Raw genomic sequence first — 21,685 nt, 5'->3', positions numbered from 1 at the left:
CAAGTACACTTTATTGAAGAGCAGAACATCCACCATGGAAGCTTACAAGGCCTGTTACAGTCAGACGGGGGGTTTGGGGGGATATGTACCGAGTTCCTTACACAACACTTAAGGAGGGAACAACATAATGGTACTTTACCAGTTCGCTAGTAAGTTAAAGCTGTAAGAGCACTGCTCAAAAAACTAACGGAGAGAGAACATGCAGTTGTCATTGTGCAAATATAGCAACAGAGCCCATGACGCTTGAACTATAAAACTGCACAACACTACACTTTAAAATTCTACTAAAGCAGTACCTACAAATTAAGCATAGTATCAAGTCCATCAACAAAAGTATCATTACAGTCAAATCTGACTCAAGGTCTTCATACTCCATATCACTAGCATTTTGTAACTTTTATAAGATTTACTCAACCATATTTTTTTTGGAGAAGACAGCAGCATTTCCCTAGAATAGGGCTATTCAATTGGCAGCCCACGGGCCAAATGCGGCCCAGAATCAACCTCAGAGTGGCCCGGCCCGTGGTTCCGCCCACAGATAATAAATTAATATATATTATTCATAAATTGTTATTTAATATAATTTAATATAAATATATATATTATATTAATATAAATATATAGTATATTAATATAAAGTATTTATTATGTCTATGGTCCCGCCAAAAACGCGCATTCCTACGTAAATTACATAGCCTGCAACACGCAAACAATGCAGAGCGTACCGATAGTAGCTTAGATTACTATCAATATGTCTTTCTCAACACTGAAACGTAAAATTGCCAATGAAAACCGTAAGTTTAACCCTTCCTGGACTGACAAATACTTGTTTATTTTTCCGCAACATCCAAACGCCAAACCGAAGTGTTTAATTTGTAATGAGTGCGTTGGAGTATTTAAAGATTACAATGTGCGGAGGCATCATGTTGAGAAACACCACACTTTTCGCACCAATTTTCCAGAGGGATCTCAAGAAAGGACTGCAAAAGTGCAGAGTTTGATTGCATCTTACAACCGGAGCAGTACTACCATGGTGCGGTCATTCACAGCTCAAGAGAGAGCTACTGTAGCATCCCTTCGTGTTTCCTGGATACTGGTAAAAAAGAAAAGGCCATTCACAGACTCTGAAACCGTGAAGGACTGTATGCTGGCTGTCGTGGATGAGGTGATAAATGACGATAAAATTAAAATGAGCGTGGTATCTGCTATAAAAAAGTGCCCCCGTCAGATACTTCAAACATTCATAGGGTTGAAATTCTTGCTGCAGATGTGTATGAAACGCTGTTAGGAGACCTGAGGAAAGCTGATACTATGTCTATAGCAGTAGATGAGTCCACAGACAAAATTGATACTGCTCAGTTGTGCATATATGTCCGTATATGTATGTATTTTTTTAATGGCAAATGCTTCCGAGAGGAGCTGCTCGGCCTACTGCCGTTAGAAGGACACACAACTGGCGATATAGTCTTTGGGAAAATTTCCGCCTTTTTTTAAAGACAGTGGTCTGGATATGAAGCGTGTGTGCATGCTTGTGACAGATGGGGCTCCGTCATGACAGGGAAAGTGAATGGTTTGGCAGCACGTTGGTCCGCTGTTGCACCTCAGTTGATCTCCTTACACTGCATTGTGCATCAGGCGGTGTTGTGCGCAAAACTAAGCGGGGCACTCAAAACGACAATGGACAGCGTTATGGCTATAATTCATTTTATTCACTCCACATCAAGCCTCTAACACCGCTTATTCCGCATGATGCTGTCAGAAATGTCTGCTGAGCACCACAACCTTCTTTTGCATAATGACGTGAGGTGGCTGTCCAAAGGCAAAGCACTGGAGCGTTTCTGCGGTCTCAGAGAAGAGATCATAACTTTCCTCCGCGGCAGCAAGCAAAAAGGCAGAAACGCACTTGAGTCGCATACTGGACAACAACTTCATGGCCGATGCCTGCTTTCTGAGCGACATATTCAAACACCTGAACGATCTCAATTTGGGACTACAAGGCAGAGACAAACTGTCATCGACCTTGTGGAACAGATGCGCGCATTCCAAGTTAAACTGGACCTTTTCGCAAATGATTTGAGCACAGGCTGAATGCTGCATTTTCCGACACTCCGCAAAGGCATCTTACCCCCCCGCACAAATCACGGATGTGATGACAGATTTCATTGCAATGTTGAAAAATAACTTTGCTGATTGATTGGATGGACTTGATCTGCTCACAGAGTTGGCCGTTTTTGTCAGAGACCCGTTCACTGTTGCAATAGAAGGGGACTTATCCGCCAGAGCTAAGAAACTGGTCCCTTCCATTGACGAGGGGAAATTCACACTCGAACTTGTTGACATGCAGTCATCTGTAACCATGGCACAGGAGCTTTCCACTAACGGGCCTGCAATGTTTTGGACTGATGTCAATGCACATCAGTTCCCTAACATTAAGAAAGTAGCGATCGTCATGCTCAGTATGTTTGGATCAACATATACATGTGAGTTTTTCACACATGAACTCCATAAAAAGCAACTCTCGTTGCTCCCTGACTGACCATACTCTCCACCAATGCCTTTGAATTGCATTGACAACTTGACAAATTACGAGCCTAAAGTCACTGCTCTCGTTCAAAACAAAAAAATGTCACTTCTCCCACTAAGTCAGCAGGGTAACTGTAGCCTACAATACATCAATATAATGTGGGATGTGTAACAGAGGCATGCCTAATCACACATGGTGATTTAAAATATGTTCCCTCAGTGTTGTTATAGTTGTGAATACTGTGCACTTTTTATTTTATGCACTTCGAGATGTTCCTGGGTCAAATGTGTGCAAGGTGTTTATTTTGTTTCAAAAGGAAACAATGTTATTTCTAATAGCCTACTACTGTGCACTATTTTGTTTTATGCACTTCAGATAGGTCAGATATGTAGCCTAGGTCAGTTTTTTTCTTTTGTAAGTGGAAAAAATAGGGGCTACCTCAGATTCTGTTAATTCAGCTCTTTTGTATGCACCTTTTGCTCTGCAAACTGATCAAAGTTAAAAGAGAAACAACAAATAAACCTTATGTTTTTCAATACATTTGTTTGTGTTGGTTTTAAAATTTGTCATTACGAGCTGCGTTGCCGCTAAAATGACTGGCCCAGCTTACCTTCTTGGTTTGGCAATCTGGCCCAACTGAATTTGTAATTGAATAGCCCTGCCCTAGAACAACTTCAAGTCTAACTGCACATCAACAAAACAGTCTGCATGTACTCTCACAGAAGCTTGTACGTAACAACACAAAGATTAGCTGTCGCATATGAAATTTATTTCTTGGCTTTTATGCACAGCTGTGACATTTAATACAAATATTAGATCTAGATGAGAACAGGCCATTCTGCCCAACAAAGCTCGTCTTTCCACTAGCCACTTAATTCTTCTAAAAAACCAAGTCTAATTTTAAAAGCCCCTAAAGTCCTACTTTCTACCATACCACTTGGTAGCTTATTCCAAGTATCAATGGTTCTCTGTGTAAAGAAAAGCTTGCAAATATTTGTGCAAAATTTACCCTTAACAAATTTCCCAACTCTGTCTGTGTTCTTGATTAACTCATTTTAAAACAGTCAATTTACCATACAAATTCCCTTCAAAATTTTAAATATTTCAAACATGTTTCCTCATAATCTTCTTTTGCTTTAACTGAAAATGACCAATCCTAGACAACCATGCAGTGAAAAATTTTGAAACTCCACTATCCAAAGGTAATGAATCTTGTATCAAAATGGGTGTCAGAGTATGTGTACCAGTCTCCGTTCCAAAGCATGAAGCATCTCTGGATTTAATAGCATAGAACAGCTTGCTATATTTTATTGTTGCACTGCTTGTACCTATACTGTGAAACAAATAAATATCTTCTCTTTATGACTGCTAAGTTCATTTACACTCTACTTAGAAACTACTGTATACGAGGCACAGGTCTTTAACTCTTTTAGGGCTAATTTTTTTTTTTTTTTTATCTCCCAGGGCTGAATATTTTTCCAAAAACTGACATTTTTTAAAAAAGAACACAAAGCAATTGTGTAACATATCAAATCAACAAAAAATATTTACTTTTGACAAAGGGAGAAGTTTAAGACCGTTGGTGGACCCCCAAAAAAGGAGAGCTTTACTAGTTAACTGATTTGCTGTCAGAAACTTGAGAGAACCAGCAAATTTTACAAGGCATACTATAGGAGGACCCACTGGTAGCACTGCAGGATTGTTGCTCAACTGTAAATGTATTTAGGTATAATGTGAACAGGAGGTTGTTCCGAGTACACCTAGTATCACCAGATAACATTCTACCATGGTCTCCTTTTATAATCTGAGCATTCAAAGAAGAATTGAGGAAAATTATTGCATTAGGAGTTGCACTTTTCCAGCAGCAATTCTGAGAATTGTAAATGTGGATTGTGTAATACCCTGAACATTAATTGGGAACCAGTTCTTGCAATTTCCATACTAGTCAGAATCTGGTATTGAAGGACACCCAATGGGAATATGGCATCCATCTATACAGTCAAATCACTTCTGGGAAGTTCTCATATTAACAGAATTATTATGATGCCTGCAGCATCAGGACACTTGTCATAATGTACCTTCAGTTCCATAATGAAAAGTATCAGATACAAAAAAACTTAAGAGTTCATCACTTGGGAGAAGTGGGGTATAGGCTTACCTCTTTGTGACAATGATGCTAGTCTGGGCTCCAGCATTGTAATTATTTTCACAGCATTTTGTTTGCACAAATGACAACGGTCTCTAAAGCTGATTGCCTTCATTGGAGTAACACTGACATTGACAGACACCATTAAACTGAAGTTAAACTTGCATATGTGGATTAATTTAAGCCTTTATTTACTTCTGAAGTAACACTATTCTCCCATTGGGAAATCAGCCAAATTCATGTGAGGTCTAGGCTAAGTATAGGACTATTTCAAACCATGACAGTGATCGCAGATTTTAGGTACTCTGGTTTAAAAAGCTATTTTAGTATATGTGCCATGTGGAGTTCAAGATTGAGGATTTCTTATAAAAACTTCTAGGGAGGTGTTGGTGATTGACTGCCGACAAATACACCTTTCAAATATTTTCCAAAGTCTAGTATTTTCACCAAAGAATTAGTCTTCATAATTTTGACTAATGCAACATTAGGCTTGGCAATCATATCCTAGATTCAGATTTATAAAACTTGAGTATGCACATAAAAAGCTCCAAAATATACATACACAACTTTCTACACAAAAATTGGTATTTATAAGGAAAACTTGAAATGAGAATATGCACATATTTACAGCAACTCTAACCCATCCATATGGAAGGATTTTGGAGAAACGAAGAAAAGATGATCAAGTAGGGAATATAGCCAACCCAACTAAATGACTCCTCAAATGCGAAATTTACTTCATCAAGCCATTATTAGAATGTGATTTGACTCATTCTTTAGGAACTATGTGCTGAACTGGGCCAGGCATTCGAATGATAGTCTGCTTGAAATTGGGCTATACCCGACTCCTGATCAAATTCAGGTGTTAATAGTAATTAATTTTCTGGCAACAGGCACATACCACTGGGTACTGTCCAACAGGTCAGGAGTATTTCAGCCAAACTTCAGCTCTGTGATGCCTTCTGTTTTGGAAGCTAAGTGCTACACTCAGTTTTAGTACGGTGTGGGTGTACAGGCCAACACAAAGAGACAACATGTAGCAGTGTCTAGTTTTCCTAAAGTAATCGCGGCAATTGACTGCACTCATAATTTAATAACGGCACCTATGAAGAATGAAACTGCTTTTGCCAACCGCAAGGAGTTGCATTCTGTTAATGTCATCATGACGGCAAGATGATTCTGGCATATACTATTCATTATAACAGCATTCATGCCATTGTTATGTAACAGCTGACTGTGGCTAACCAGAATCGCCTTATACCTTTCCCTGACTCCACAGGCACAGAGGAGAGGCAGTAGAATTCTGTACATGCTCTTGACAAGCTCAGCTGAGGAGTGTACCATAGGACTCATCAAATGCAGATGATGGTGTCTGGAGACATCAGGTGGGAGAATGATCTAATTAAGATCTGCAGCATTGCGATTGTATACATACAAGGGTTGTATGTTCCATGCATGTTTGTTTCAAGGAGGCAAAAAGATGGGGTTCAAAACATGTTTATGAACGTACATTTACAAGATGATTGCAATTTATAAAGGGTAAATATTGTACAAATGTGTACACCTCAGGTTTTATAAATCAGATTTATTTTTTATTGTACAAATTTTCCTGTTTCTTGCCATACGCATACCTTCATGTTCAAGCCCACCAAGTTTTAAAAAACACGAGACCCCTGGCCATTTTCCCAGCCTTTGTGTCCTGCCAAGTTCCAATTTCAGAGGTCTGTTGCAGAAAATAAAATAAACTAGCCAACCTGCGGCGTACCATACGCCGCATAACCAGGCCGGTTTTTTTAATGATTTTTAAGCACAGGGAGAAAATTAACATTTGAAAAATTGGTAATGTAATAAATCAGCAAGAAAAGCAACATTGTAATAATGCACGGAAACGAAGCAACACACAATCGTCCGTGAATGAAAACTGGCGGACCGTCCTTGCGCCTTCTCCTGCCAGACGGAGGGATGGGGGTGCACGGCGCGGAGTATGGAACAGGAGGAGAGAAGAAGGACGTCCATTCAGCTCCGTCCGTCATGCTAGTCTGCTGATTTCTCGTTCAGTATGCAATGCTCGCTCATGTGCCCACCTCCAACTCGTCACTTGAGTCGTTGGCTGCTTTTCTAAATATAATCCACCAAGACACCCGACCACGGTAGTAGCGAGGTGGGAGGGGGATGTGCACAAAGGGTAGAGACGCAACCAGTGGGAGCGTATGAGTCGCACTTAGTGGGAATTCCACGGTTTGCAGCCTGAATGGGGTTCAATGGCTTACCCACGCCGGGTAGACACACGCCCAATGTCATGCATAATTATTTATTGAATGCTAAACACTTCTAGAAAGACACGGTTGTCTAAAACGGATTGGTGTGAGAATACAACAGTAGGCGAATGAAAAGATGGAACTCTGGAGAGAGCAAAATACAACACAATAGTGAATCCGCGGCATAACAAACGCCGCATAATTATGTATTGATGGTTGAACACTTCTGGAAAGACACAGTTGTCTTAAAAAGGGAGGGTTTGAGGATACAACAGAAAGTGAATGAAAAGATGGAACTCTAGTTTTTAAAAACTGCTTACTTCATTGTGTTTTAACCTCAGTTATAAAGAAATGTTTTAAGGACCCCATGGGAGACCCCTCGGTTTCGGCTGCTTTTCTATATATAATCCACCAAGACACCCAACCACGGTAGGAGGGGGGTGTGCACAAAGGGTAGGGACGTAATGAATGGGAGTGTATGAGTCACACTTAGTGGGAATTCCACGGCTTGCAGCCCGAATGGGGTTCAACGGCTTACCCACACCTCTCTGCGCTGAGTAGACACACGGTCAATCTCATGCATAATTATTTATTGAATGCTAAACACTTCTGGAAAGAAGTGTGAGAATACAACAGTAAGTGAATGAAAAGATGGAACTCTGGAGAGAGCAAAATACAACACAATAGTGAACTTGCGGCATAACAAACGCATGGCTCAGACATGCATGTGGACTCTTACCACAGACGAAAAGGAGTAACTGGGTGGTCAGTGAGTTTTTGCGTCCGGGCAAATGGGCAGGCAGTGTGAATGCCTAGAGAGCGAGGGTAGATGCCGGCCGGTGAAAAAGGAGTGTTGGTGGGCAGGAAAACGTCTTCTGTGTTCCCGCAGGAGCATCTAAGAAGACGCATGTTTATCTCGGATGCGAATAGCTGTATGTAGCGTGTAAAACACTTTGCTATGGTGCACGCGTCGTGCGTCGTAACCGAAAAGTCGGTTCTTAAAGACTGCTCACTTCATTGTGCTTTAACCTCAATTGTAAAGGATTGTTTTAAGGATCCCATGGGATACCCCTCACAAACCGTTTCACACACTGCATATGGCAATTCACCTCCGTGAGAAACATGCTTTTATGAACAGTCAACGTAGCTCGGAGGTGCATGACATGCACATGACATTAACCTGACCTGCACTGCATGTGGCCTCTACGACAGACGAATATAAATGACACCATTTTTTCTGTGTTGTCGCGTCCGAGTTGGTGGGCGTGGCCCTGCGAGTTGTCGTCGTATCCAATGGTCTTGGAGTTGGTGGGCGTGGCTCCTTCCTGTGTGCGCCATAGGTGTCTCACTTGTCGGCGGCTTAGTGAATCCATGCCCCTTCCGGCGAGCTTTCCATGGGTGTCTTGCCTTAGTGAATTATACTGTATATATAGAAGTTTACATGACCAGTAATAGTACTGAAGGTAGACAACAGGATAGTGATGTTCCAACTGATCGGCCGCCAATTGGAATCACACAATGTTTCCCAAAAAACAGAATTGATCAGTGATCTATAAAAAGGGAGATCACCAGAAGAGATATTTTCAGCCCCTGCTTTTCTAAGCTGTATGTCAATTTAACTGTGGTGTTCCTTTATACAAGGTAATACAGAAGACAGAGCTTGTCTTTTTTTTTCCTTTTGTAGCAAACTTCCCGAAGTATAAACAGCACTGAGTGGAGGCTTATTTTACCAGTGAACTAGCAAAATACCCGCGCTTCGCAGCGGCGAAGTACTGCATTAAAATTTTTATTAAGAAGAAAATTTAACCTTTTTAAACTGAGGGAAAATATGCCAATAATTATTTGTTAAGGATCTCTTTGTATACCATGTTGTCAGTTCGGCCCTCCGGTTGTAACATGACCAAGCTATGCGCTGAGCTTACTATTGAGCATGCAACGTACAGTTGGCCATGTGAACAGTAATCTTGTCTCAAATCTCACAGCTTGGATTGCTGCTGTCATAATCGGTTTGAGTTTCATGGTTTGTTTCAATTACGGCAGTATTTGCAGGATTTGTTGTATTGAAGTGACATTCAGCATCTGTCAAGCGTTGTAAGCACACAACCGGTTTCAGCGATAAAATCACATCCAGCTTTTGAGAGTTTAAATATTCATAAACATCAAAGTGTCCACTACTGAAATCGTCACCTGTGAATCTAAGATATTTTAAGAGGCATTGGCGGTTGTCCAAAGGTGTAAAATATTTGGCCATTTCGGTACACTTGAAAGCGACAACCGAACAATTCAGCGGCAGCCATCAACTCACATGGAGAACAATAGGTGAAGGGCTTAAGCATTCCATTCTTATAGTGCTCCTGTGTAGTATAATTATCTCCTGTACCGTCATCAGTCCACACCTTGAACCTGTCCCAGTCATTCAATACATAAGACACAATGTTCCTCCGGATATCAAGACTGAGCCTGATATGGCCGTGCGTATGTAACAAAGAGAATGGAAAAGGTAGGTGCCATCTCTGGGCATGGAAACCACTCGGTAAGTGATAGTTGTTTGATCGATAGTGATCATCTCGATAGACATGGTAATGGGGGTTGGAATGATAAAGGAAATGGGTACTTGAGCAAAGTAAAGTAAGTGTAAAATACCTACACAATAACTATAATTGTAATAAACAAACAATAAAACAGCGGAGAAGCCGTGGATTAGACAAAAAGGCTGTAGTTATCAGTAGGAGACGTGAATCCCGTGGCGAAGCAAGGAAGTGAATGTAGAGACTGGAGCGGCCTTATATAGACAGGCAGCCAACAACGTGGGAGGCATTGGGATGGGGGCCCCAATGCCGCCTCACACGGTGACCGAGCTGCAGGCTATGGACGTATATATGTACGTAAATAGGATTCAGTTAGCGTTGGGAACCCATGTACCAAATTTCTTGAAGATGGGCCCATAAGTAACAAAGACTGTTGAAAAGTTCAATATGGCGGCTGACAGTGGCATCATACCACCGAAATAAATACGTACATTGGTTTCGGTTAGTGCAGGGAAGCCGCCTACCAAATTTCGAGAAGATGGGGCCATAAATAAGAAAGTTCAACATGGCGGACGTTGTTGACCGTTATGACCATTACGCGTAGATTTTTGAAATTAAACCTGCTTAACTTTTGTAAGTAAGCTGTAAGGAATGAGCCTGCCAAATTTCAGCCTTCTACCTATACGGGAAGTTGGAGAATTAGTGAAATTGGAAAGTTCAATATGGCGGCCGACAGTGGCGTCATACCACCGAAATAAGTACGTACATCGGTTTTGGTTAGCGCAGGGAAGCCACCTACCAAATTTCATGAAGATGGGGCCATGAATAAGAAAGTTCAACATGGCGGATGTTGTCGACCGTTATTGATCGTTATGACCGTTACGTGTAAAATTTCAAAATGAAACCTGCCCAACTTTTGTAAGTAAGCTGTAAGGAATAAGCCTGCCAAATTTCAGCTTTCTACCTACATGGGAAGTTGGAGAATTAGTGATGAGTCAGTCAGTGAGGGCTTTGTCTTTGATTATTATAGATGAGAGGTGACTGGCATATTAGCCTTTATGTTAAAGAAAGTATAGTAATAAACTGAAAAAAAAAGTAATCTGAGAAGTCACCCTGTGCAAGCAGACAAATAGCAAGAAAAGCTACTTTAAGGAATTCAGACCATTACTTTGTCCTCTAAATTAAAACCAACACTATTTGAGTTTGAACAGCATGCTTACTTAAAATGCAGAAGCTTACACTTTTAATTGGAAAAAGATGAAGACAAATTTGAAATTCCTGCTTAATAAACAATATGTATTCTTTTAAAGATTTGTACTGTTTATTATTTGTTGCTGTGTGTCATATAGCATACATTTTGGTAAAAAAACAAGTACTATGTAAGTAAAATGGTAATCCATATTTTATAATTACACCTCAAGAATTACAAATGTCTAGTTGATATACTGAAGTTAAAAAAAACACCTGTATAAGAATAGTAAATGCACATTTTTAACAGCAAAATGCTGTAACGCAATTAATGATTTAAAGTGATTAAAACCTATAAGTGTATGGATATTTACATTTAAGTAGTGCTTAATTGTCAATATCAAGTAACTGATTGTGTGAGAACACACATATACACACACATTATATATATCCCCGGAAGTACGTCCGAGTCACATGGACGAGAAGAATGACGTGCTTTCGGGGTGAAGACGACGACTTTTTATCTGACCCCGGAAGTGATAGGAAATCACATGGACTGGGGATTGGAAACACGTCCGGGTCAGGGACTTTAAAAGGACTGGGAAAACTTCCAGACGGCGAGCTGAGCTGGGTGGAAGGGTGGCAACGCGTCTGGGAGCGGTGGAGTGATTATTGTGGTTATTATTTATTACTAGCAAAATACCCGCGCTTCGCAGCGGAGAAGTAGTGTGTTAAAGAAGCAATGAAAAGAAAAGGAAACATTTTGAAAATAACGTAACCTGATTGTCAATGTAATTGTTTTGTCACTGTTGTGAGTGATGTTGTCATATATATATATATATATATATATATATATATATATATATATTTACACACACACACACACATAAACATATATATATATATATATATACATATCTATACATATACACATATATACACACACATATATACATACATACACACACAAATACATATATATATATATATATATATATATATATATATATATATATATATACACACACATATATACACACACAGCTATTTCGTATCAGTGCATTACGCTGTTTTTTAAAACGGTTGACTCCCGCTCTTACGTGCAATAACAAATCAAATCATTCAGTTGTCTTTGCTCATATGTCATTTTAGAGCTGGACGCCTGGCATCTTTTTTGGCCACAAGTTCGTTTCTGTTTGGTGTGAGGTTCTGTGTTGTGGAGATTCTCAGGATGGATTGCAGGTGCTCATCAGTGAGGCGACTCCTGTGTGCTGTTTTGTTAGTCTTTATCACTGAGAAGAGCTTCTCACACAGATATGTGCTACCAAACATGCACAAGGTTCGAGCCGCATGTAGATGGACTTTTTTTGTTCTTCAAAGTCACCAAAGCGCCGTGCAAACTCAGTGCGCAATAACTCTAGTAAGCGGTAAGTGTTCGGCAAGGCAGCTGAAGCGCTGCATTATGGGATCTGTAGTTTATTGTGTTACCAGCGCTTCATATACCGGGCCATTAATAACAATAATACAGTATATAAAATGATCTCGGGCGGATATAATTACACGCCGGGCGGATGTGGCCCGGCCCTTGAGTTTGACACATATGGACTAAACAGAACTTGAAAAGATATATTTTTTCAAATGTGATCGCGCAATTCAGATAGAGTTGACGCCGCACTACAGCCTGCATCCTCCCCTCGCTCTTACTTTTTACCGTTCATCTAATGAATACACTGAGTATGGCTTTACCAAAACAATCATTGATGGCGAATAAAGTATCCATTATTCGAGTATGTAGAGCGGGATATATATATATATATATATATATATATATATACCGCGTATCGCAGCGAGAAGTAGTGTGTTAAAAAGGTAGAAAAGAAAAGGGAACATTTTAAAAATAACGTAACATGACTGTCAATATACAGTATTTGTTTTGTGAGTGTTACTGAGTGTTGCTGTCATCAAGGATTTGATTATCATTATTTCTTTCAATCAGGTTCGTATTTGTAGGATGTGTTGTGTTCAAGTTACATTCCGTGTTTGTCAATCGTTGTAAAGATGACAGGTTTCATTCATCGATTCGTTTCTTACTGCATCAATAAACAGCTCGTCTTCTTCTTTATCTGAGACCTGACACACTGCATGCACGGGTTTTTACACTGTCTTCCTTTAGCGGGACATTGACTTTTTCCACCGTGTGCTTTGTTTCCACAGTAGCTGCATTTATGAATATGCTTATCAGGCGCTTCATATTTTTGCTGCCTTTTCAATTGTGTAATTCGGTTTTGTTCAGCGCTCTTTGGAACTGTTGCTTTTATCTGTGCACTCGCGCCAGTTCACGTGAGCCACTCGGTGTACTTGCATCGAAGGTTCCCAGCTGTGCTGGTGCCATCTCGTGCTATGTCCATAGCTTTATTTAATGTTACCTTAGTCCTGGCACTTAAAACTTTCTCTCGCAGTTTCGCTGAGTTTGTGTCAAACACCACCCTGACCATCTCATCTTCCTCTCCATAAGCACAGTCCTTCACCCGTGAATATTTACCCGTGGCAGTTTGCTATTGGATTGCGCTGACGGACGGCCTTATATGGGCAGGCACTAAATTACAAACCCCAGCGGCAGCCTGTCTATGAACTTAATTTAAAGTGTAGGTTTACATCGTGCTTTGTTTCCGAAGTAGCAGAACTCATGAATATGGTTGTATATGTCACTTTCGCCGCTTCTTATTGTTTCGCTGCCTTCTCAATTATATAATGCATGTTTTCTTGAGCGCTTTTTTGAGGTCTTCCTGGTTTTCTATGTACTGCGTGATTACGTGGGAGGCGTGATGATGTCACACAAAACCCCACGGCGTTGAAGCTCATCTCCATTACAGTAAATGGAGAAAAACTGCTTCCAGTTATGACCATTACGCGTAGAATTTCGATATAAAACCTGCCCAACTTTTGTAAGGAAGCTGTAAGGAATGGACCTGCCAAATTTCAGCCTTCCACCCACACGGGAAGTTGGAGAATTAGTGATGAGTCAGTGAGTGAGTGAGTGAGTCAGTGAGTGAGGGCTTTGCCTTTTATTAGTATAGATTTAATGAGTATTGTGGAGAGGAGGGTGCTTTGTGTACTGTTGTATAATAATAAAGTCAACTATTGGACTTTTACTTGGTGTCTGACGTTTGATCGAAGGGTTCAAGGGAGCGATGGCGCCCCCCTATCTGTCACTATACATAGATACATTTTGTTGTTACAGAAATGGTGAAAATTTTTTTAATCAAACCTAGTTTCACATATGTACATTGCAGAAACAAAATGAAACCATGACAGCTTGTAATTATGAAAAGCATTTTATTTTCCTTTATGCCATATGCATTATGGGTAAATATTTATGTACATGTTATTAATGTATGTATTTCAAGGAATTTATTTATTTGAACATTTTAAGGTCCCTGAACAATAATCTTACAGAATTTAATTTTGTTATAAAAAAAAATAAACAGGTAACACTTGTAGCCTATAGTTTAATTATAAAAACATACTTTAATACAGGACATAAGGCTTCTATGCATCTGGTTATGCAGGAGCTTAGAGTAATATGTTTTTTAAAGGGATAAACAAAGACAAAAAAAAAAAAATACCTGAATCAGTATCGGAATCGACCAATCAAGTCACATGAAAATAGGCAATCAGTATCAACATTTAAAAACCTGATTGGAGTATCCCTATAACCAGAGGCATACAAACTGACAATGTCCTAAAATAGACATCACAGAGTAAATGCATTTCCGTATATACAAGAAAAAAATCTCAGGATGTAGTATGCGTTTCAGCATACTTTGCATGTGCTGTCAAGAATGATTTTTGCTCTGGACAACAATGTACACATTTCATTTACAACTGGGAATCTTACCTTGAACAGCACTGTTGGAAGAATTAGCCGATACCACTTTGCAAGTCTTCAGTGAACTGCTATCGCAAAAGCCTGTATCTTCCAAGTTTAGCACGCGGTTCGCCCATACTTTCGCAAGTGGGTTAAGTTCAGAAACTTTTGCTGATTCCTATGGGAGAAAAAGAATACACATGAACAACAAAAGCAGATGTATGATTTGATAAAGACTGCAATATCATCTTGAATGTGCAACAATAAATAAATGCATATTCTTGCAAATAAATATACTACTGAGGTAATCATTTTTCATTTAATTGCCATTTCACAATGTATGCAATAAACAAACATTACCCTTTCACATCAATACCAATAAGTCAAACAACACAAAACAAGTCAGCCATGAAGTTATTTCAAAATAAAGCAACATACTGTATTTCAAGGCTTGAATTTCAGCACAGGATTACAGGTATTGATGCAATTATTTAAAATTTTAAACTTAAAAGTGCAGAAATCCCACTGCTATATTATGGCAAAAACTGGCTCCGAAATAAAAATGGTGATTCATGCTTGGTTTGAGAGCATGATGTGACCAATCAGCTGTGAGTTGCAATTGTTATAAAACCAAATGTCACACATTAGAATGAAAGATTTACAAAATAGCAAGATTAGAGTAATTATTTTTAATATAGCAAATTAAAGCATCATGAGTTTGTGACATTAATTTGACTTGTCTATTAAATATTGCTCCTAAATAAGTGCTATTATCTTGAAAAATACGCTGTCCTATACATACCAATGCAAATATAAATCTCAGCATAAAGGATCACAAAACTAACAAAGTTACTTTAACAAACCTATTGCTACAAAAGCAGCTTTACAGTGTTTGTGTAAACGAAAATATCCTGCAAAATCTTGCTATTCACTAATGCACACTACACTGACAAAAACCAGTGCTTAAAATCAATTGCTACAACATAGATATTCAGACAGTATTTAATTTTCAGTCACAGAAGAGAACATGCCTATACTAAATTTATTCCCTGACACACGACAGGATAAAACAAAGTTCTATGGAAGTGATCTAATTTTTTATAAACCCCATGCTGAAACCCCTGACCACTTGTCATACGGGATGGAAATGTTCACCTTGTGATATAAATCAGGCCATTTTTTTTCAATACGCAACAAAAGCTGATAATGTTTTAGAGTCAGAATATCTACAAAACCAGTAATGACGTACTGCACGATAATGTGCAGTGATTACACTTGACCATTCAGTGTTTTCATACGCTCTCTGTATGTTTAGCATTCATTTGCTCAGAGGTTGATGCGCTTGCTGGTTCCTGAGCAGCTCTTCTTTTCTCCACCCTAGCGATTCACTTCTCTTCTTTCATCGGCATCTCTTCATGTTACAAATGATTAAGGCAGTGTTTGTGTTGCAACTACTTAGTACGTTTTCTTTAATTTTTCACTTACGCTGGCACTTAAGTCTTCAACCTTCCTCAAGAATGATTTAAGATAAAAAAAGAGGTAGGGGAAGGGACAGTGAAGGGATGAGAACGGCGCCCATACGCATGCATCACACGGCCGCCCTGCTGGCTGCTGTAGAGAGTTGATTAAACAATAAAATAAAATAAAATAAAAAGAGGAATAACCTTTGAAGTCAATCATCACCCTGAAAGCGGATAGTAGACATCATATAGTATACGCGTTCCAAATTTCAGGTCAATAGTTCACATGGTTTGTGAGCTACAGGTGATTTAAAATCCTGGACAGGCGAATGGACAGCCACGGTAGCATATTATATATAAAGAAATTAAAAAAAAATAGCCAGTTTACTTCATATAAAGCATAACTTTACAAAAAAAAAAAAATATGTAGTGTGCCATACACAGTGTGGGAAACCTTTACAAAATTTGTCACAAAGCCAAAGATCTGCTACAATTTAGCATGACAAACTAAAAATTGAATGTAAAACAAAAACACATTAAAATGTAAAAAATAAATAAATTAAAACCTTGAAAAATGGTTTCAACTTTGCTATACAAAATTAATCTGACAGTTGACAATTACCCATTAGTCATAACCTCGTGAGTGAAATATAGGCTTTAATTCTGACATGTGTGCAGTTAAAAATGTTAACAGACACATACAACAAATTGAATAAGACTATTTTCCTACTTTTATTATTTTACTTTGCAATTATTTCAGCATTCTGTTACCCCATACATGCTATTCACTACTCAACTATTTTTCAGATCCATTTTACACATGGCTTCCATGATCACCCTTTTTATAATTTTAACTGGTTAGCCCGAGTCTTTAAAGGGATCATCTTTCTGCTACTTCAACATACCTATTCTCAACACAGATTGGGAAAATTTGCCTACCTTACTTTTCTGCTTTTTGATCAACAGGAGTACTAAGAGCTTTTAGAACTTCTTCATCACCAATTGCTCTGCTCCTGATCTAAGCCAATCTTAAACCTCCATTCATTGCTGCACGCAAAATTTGGTTCTTTTTCTCATTACAGTCAATGGGAAATAACTGTCGTATTTTGGATTTCTTTCATTTACTGCAACAGTTTAAAAATCTCAATTTTCAATGTCAGCTATGAACACTAAGCAATCTTACTCAATACACTGTTACAGGACACTGTTAGTTCGCCATAATACCAAAGTTTCAAACTTCAGCATGATATTAAGGAAAATATTAAAATCCAATTATTTTCAATACACAATACAGTATATTTAACTAAATTAAAAAAAACATTTTTGCAATTCTGTATTAATGTCTTAAACAAACAAACTGTTATCATACATATATTCACAATCTGCAACAAAAAAATCACACAACCTCATGCTTCTGAATAGCATTACAACACCATTTTTTCATGATACCCATGCAATTACTGTGCAGAGTGCAGATGCCCTAACTCAACCAGTGCTGATGTGTAGATTCTCGCTTCAACAGCTGTAAAACTTAACTGAAATTATGCATGTATGGTTGAAAAAATGAATAACTGACAATTGTTGTCTTAGATATTATAACTGCCATTATTAATTTCAATGGCACAATGAAATATGTACCTTGTCTTGCCAACTGCATATACTGTATTCTGTTTACACACAGCTCAGCAGAACCGAGACACTGCACAGAACCACTTAAAAAAAAAACTTGAAATTGATAACTGCTAGATTAGTTGAAATCAGATCATGTTTATTGTATTAAAAAAAAGTAAAAAAAAATACAAAAAACAGTAAGTTATTGATATACAAATATTGATAGAATAAATTTTAAGTATACAGTGATGCCCCAGCTATTGTGGAAGTTATGTTCCAGACCCATCAGTGATAGGTAAAAAGCCACGATATGGAAAGACCATATAAACATTTTTTTTTTATAGTTTAAGCCTTAAAATACCCCTTCCACACGCTTTAAACACATGTAAACTTATTAAAACACACTTTGTAAACACATATGATATGTGGATGTCAGGCTAAGGATATGGGTAACATAATAATAATAATAATAATAATGCGTACCATTGATTCATTCAAGTCATAATGGCGAGCAATATCCGCGTTAATGCTTTCCTTCCCTTCTTAGAAGATGCAGGATGCTTGGGAGCCGTCGTAGGGCTTAAAACATAACGAAAAGTTCACAAAAAGTTTGCTCACAACAATTGGACCACAAGCAAGGTACGCGATACACTGAGAACTGAGATGCATCTAGGACCCACGCTCGCTGTTCTTGCTAGATTACACCACATTAGCAGCAGCCATTCAGAGCCCAAGAGAATGAAAATCCCGCTCTGACTGGCTGAATCTCCTCTGTCAGCCAATAACAGGCCTTGTAAGAAATCATCTGGGCACTGTAACGGGAAACTGTCTACCGTATTGACTGCTGAAAACCATATGCTTTGTTATGAATTGGCTGCAAAGTACACTACAGGAAAGATGTACTTATTGAATTTTTCCACGATATAGCGGGGGAACGATAGCTGAATAATAATAATACAAACATTCCTCCCTTTTTTCTTCCCAAAATAAATCATATGATCTTATTAAGAAGTTAATGTAACACAATATGATGGTTCTATTATACATGTATCTAAAAACTAACTGTAATAACATGAATATTGTTAAACTCTATTACCAGATGCAGTTCTTGAGCATTTGTGTCACCATTCTTGAGGAAAGAGTGCACGAAAAGTGCACTCATTCAAAGAGGCAGCACTGCAAGTATGTGCTTTTCAGTATATATTTGTCATTAATATAATGAATCATTATAATCACCTATAGACCTACTGAACCACTAACAAGTGCTACTTGTTTCAGATTCATTTGATTTTTGCCTGACATTTGGAATAAAGTAGATGCAACGGAATTTCGGAAGAATAACTGTAGGAGGGGATGACTTCTCTTACCCAGAATGTTGATCATTTTTTTAAACCTTTGTTGCAAACAGTTTTACTTGGGGCCCAGACTTTTGATAAAGAACAATGTGCTGAGGATTGCTATCCAAGGTTGCTTTCAATAGCCTGTTGGATACAGACATGTATTACAGCAGAAACGTGTAATGGTTAGATGTGTCACAGAACCAGAATTACTGGAATATGGTGTTGCTTAGCTTAAATGCATTTTTTATAGTGGACTATGCAATTCCATTTTTAAATGGCTGTATTAATGTTTGCACAGCAACCCAGCCACAGGGGTTGCACAACCCCAGCATATTTCTTTGAGCCAGTCCCAAGCCCGGATAAATGGGGAAGGTTACATCAGGAAGGGCATCTATTGTAAACTTTTGTCAATCAATATGTCGAAAACAATACAGATTTCCACACTGTAGCGGTCGTATCCTGGGTTAACAATGGCCATCACCAGTACTGTTAGCCAACAGGGGACTGGTGGAAATTGGGCTACTGTTGGCCGAAGAAGTTGATGGGGAAAGCGTGTTCGGCTGGGGGAAGAAGATGGAGGTAAAGAGAATGGAAGTGACGGTAGGAACTTTGAATGTTGGCAGTATGACTCACTCAAACACATTTACGGAGCTGATATAATGGACAGAAAGAAGGCTGATATATTGTGTGTGGAAGAGACCAGATGGAAAAAGGAGTAAGGCCAGGTGTACTGGAGGCAAGTTCAAATTGTTCTACCATGGTGTGGATGGAAGGAGAAATGGGGTAGGGGTTATCTTGAAGGAACAGTATGTCAAGAGTGGTTTGGAGGTGAACACAGTTTTGGAAAGAGTGCCGATTATGAAACTGGAAACTGAAGGTATGATGATGAATGCTGTTAGTGCATATGCCCCTCAAGATGGGTGTGCGATGGATGAGAAGGAAGATTTCTGGAGTGACTTGGATGAAATGGTGAAGTGTGTACCCAAGGGAGAGAGAGTGGTGATTGGAGTGGATGCCAATGGACATGATGGTGAAGGGAACAGATGAGATAAGGAGGTGATGGGTCGGTATTATGTCAAGGAGAGGAATGCAGAAGGTCAGATAGTAGTGAATTTTGCAAAAAAGGATGGACATAGCTGTGAATACGTATTTTAAGAAGAGCGGAACCCAAGGTGACATTCAAGATTGGAGGAAGATCATATCCTGTGCTGTAGGGTATATCTGAAGGAAGTTGGAGGCTACAAAGTGATGGCAGGGGAAAATATTGTTTGGCAGTACGGAATGGTGGAGTGTAGGATGATGCTTAAGAGCAAGAAGAAAAGGTGGAGAGTGAGGACAGAGCAAAAGATCAAATGGTGGAAGATGACAGTAAAGCTGAGTTCAGGGAGGAGGGAAGACAGGCAAAGAGTTACCAGATAGCTGGGCAACCATAGAAGAAGAGGTAAGGAAGACAGCTAGAAGGGTGCTTGGTGCAACATCTGGACAGAGGAAGAAGGACAAAGAAACCTGGTGGTGGAATGGGGAAGTACAGCAAAGTATATAGAGGAAGAGGTTGCCATAGAAGAAGCAGGTTAGTCAGAAAGATGCAGAAAGTAGACAGGCATACAAGGAGATGAGGCATAAGGTGAAGAACGAGGTGGCAAAGACTAAAGGAAAGGAGTATGATGAGTTGTATGAGAGATTGGACTCTAAGGAGAGAGAAAAGGACCTGTACGGACAGGGTAAGACAGAGGGACTGAGCTGGGAAAGATGCGCAACAGGTTAGGGTGATAAAAGATAGATGGAAATGTACTCGCATGCCAGGAGACTGTATTGAACAGATGGAAAGAGTACTGTGACAGGATGATGAATGTTGAGAATGAGAGAGAGAGAGAAAGAAGATTGGATGATATGGAGATCGTGACTCAGGAAATAAGGACAGCTATGATGAGGATGAAGAATGGAAAGGCTGTTGATCCAGGTGACATACCTGTGGAAGCATGGAGGTGTTTAGGAGAGACAACAGTGGAGTTTTTAACCAGCTTTTTTAATGCAATCTAGTAGGGCTGGGTGATGTATGAAGTGTTTAAGAAATATTTTCACACAAGACATAGGATGAGATCAAATTGTTTATATCAATATAGTCTATGTTGCGTTAAAAGTATACTCTTAGAGCCGCCAGTTCGCCTTTCTCTTCTTCCCATTTGTCTCCCGCACAACTTCACACTGCCCCACCTCTTTCCCTCTCTGAACACAACTCACACCTCACCCACCGCTTGGAGACGGATAAAGACATGAAGGAAGCTATCGAAGAAGAGCTGTTTGGTAAAAAGAAATACAATGGCTCAATTGTTTGGAGATGGTTTGAGTTCAAAGTGCCAGATGAGCAGCAAAATGTTTTCAGTAGAGAATTCCAGAAAACAAGTCCCGAAAAAATCCTCGAGCACTACTAATATTTTCTACCATTTAAAACAGCACCATAAAGTGAAGTACAAAGTGTGTGAAAATGTGTGCTACAGCTCAGACCGTGAAGCCTTCCCAGCCTCCTGCCCCGAGACAAACCATGTTACAAAACTCTTATACCCATGCTGTGCCTTATGAGAGAAAAATTGAGACGACATTACTACATCAGTGGCTTACCATATCGCTAACACCACGGTTCCCATCTCAACTGTGGAACAAGATTGCTTTATACATCTGCTAAAAACAATAGACCAAAGATACCAGTTGCCTACTTGGAATTACTTTGCAAAAGTAGTACTGCCAAAAATGTATAATTAAGT

The 21,685-nt window shown here is 39.2% G+C and overlaps 1 protein-coding gene across 4 annotated transcripts in view; it reads right to left on the bottom strand.

The window, feature by feature from the left end:
- The window catches only part of larp4b (La ribonucleoprotein 4B), a 164,902-nt gene that overhangs the window by 88,161 nt on the left and 55,056 nt on the right, over positions 1-21,685 (bottom strand). For all 4 annotated transcript variants that reach the window (XM_039753579.1, XM_039753578.1, XM_039753580.1 and 1 more), the window contains one exon: positions 14,543-14,690. In XM_039753579.1, the coding sequence (XP_039609513.1) occupies positions 14,543-14,690 (148 nt within the window). The remainder of the gene's footprint in view (positions 1-14,542; positions 14,691-21,685) is intronic.

Source organism: Polypterus senegalus, chromosome 5 (genome assembly GCF_016835505.1).
Source record: "Polypterus senegalus isolate Bchr_013 chromosome 5, ASM1683550v1, whole genome shotgun sequence".
Classification (NCBI taxonomy): Eukaryota; Metazoa; Chordata; class Cladistia; order Polypteriformes; family Polypteridae; genus Polypterus; species Polypterus senegalus.
Note: the sequence above shows the minus strand (reverse complement) of the source record. Positions and strands in the feature narration are given on the sequence as shown.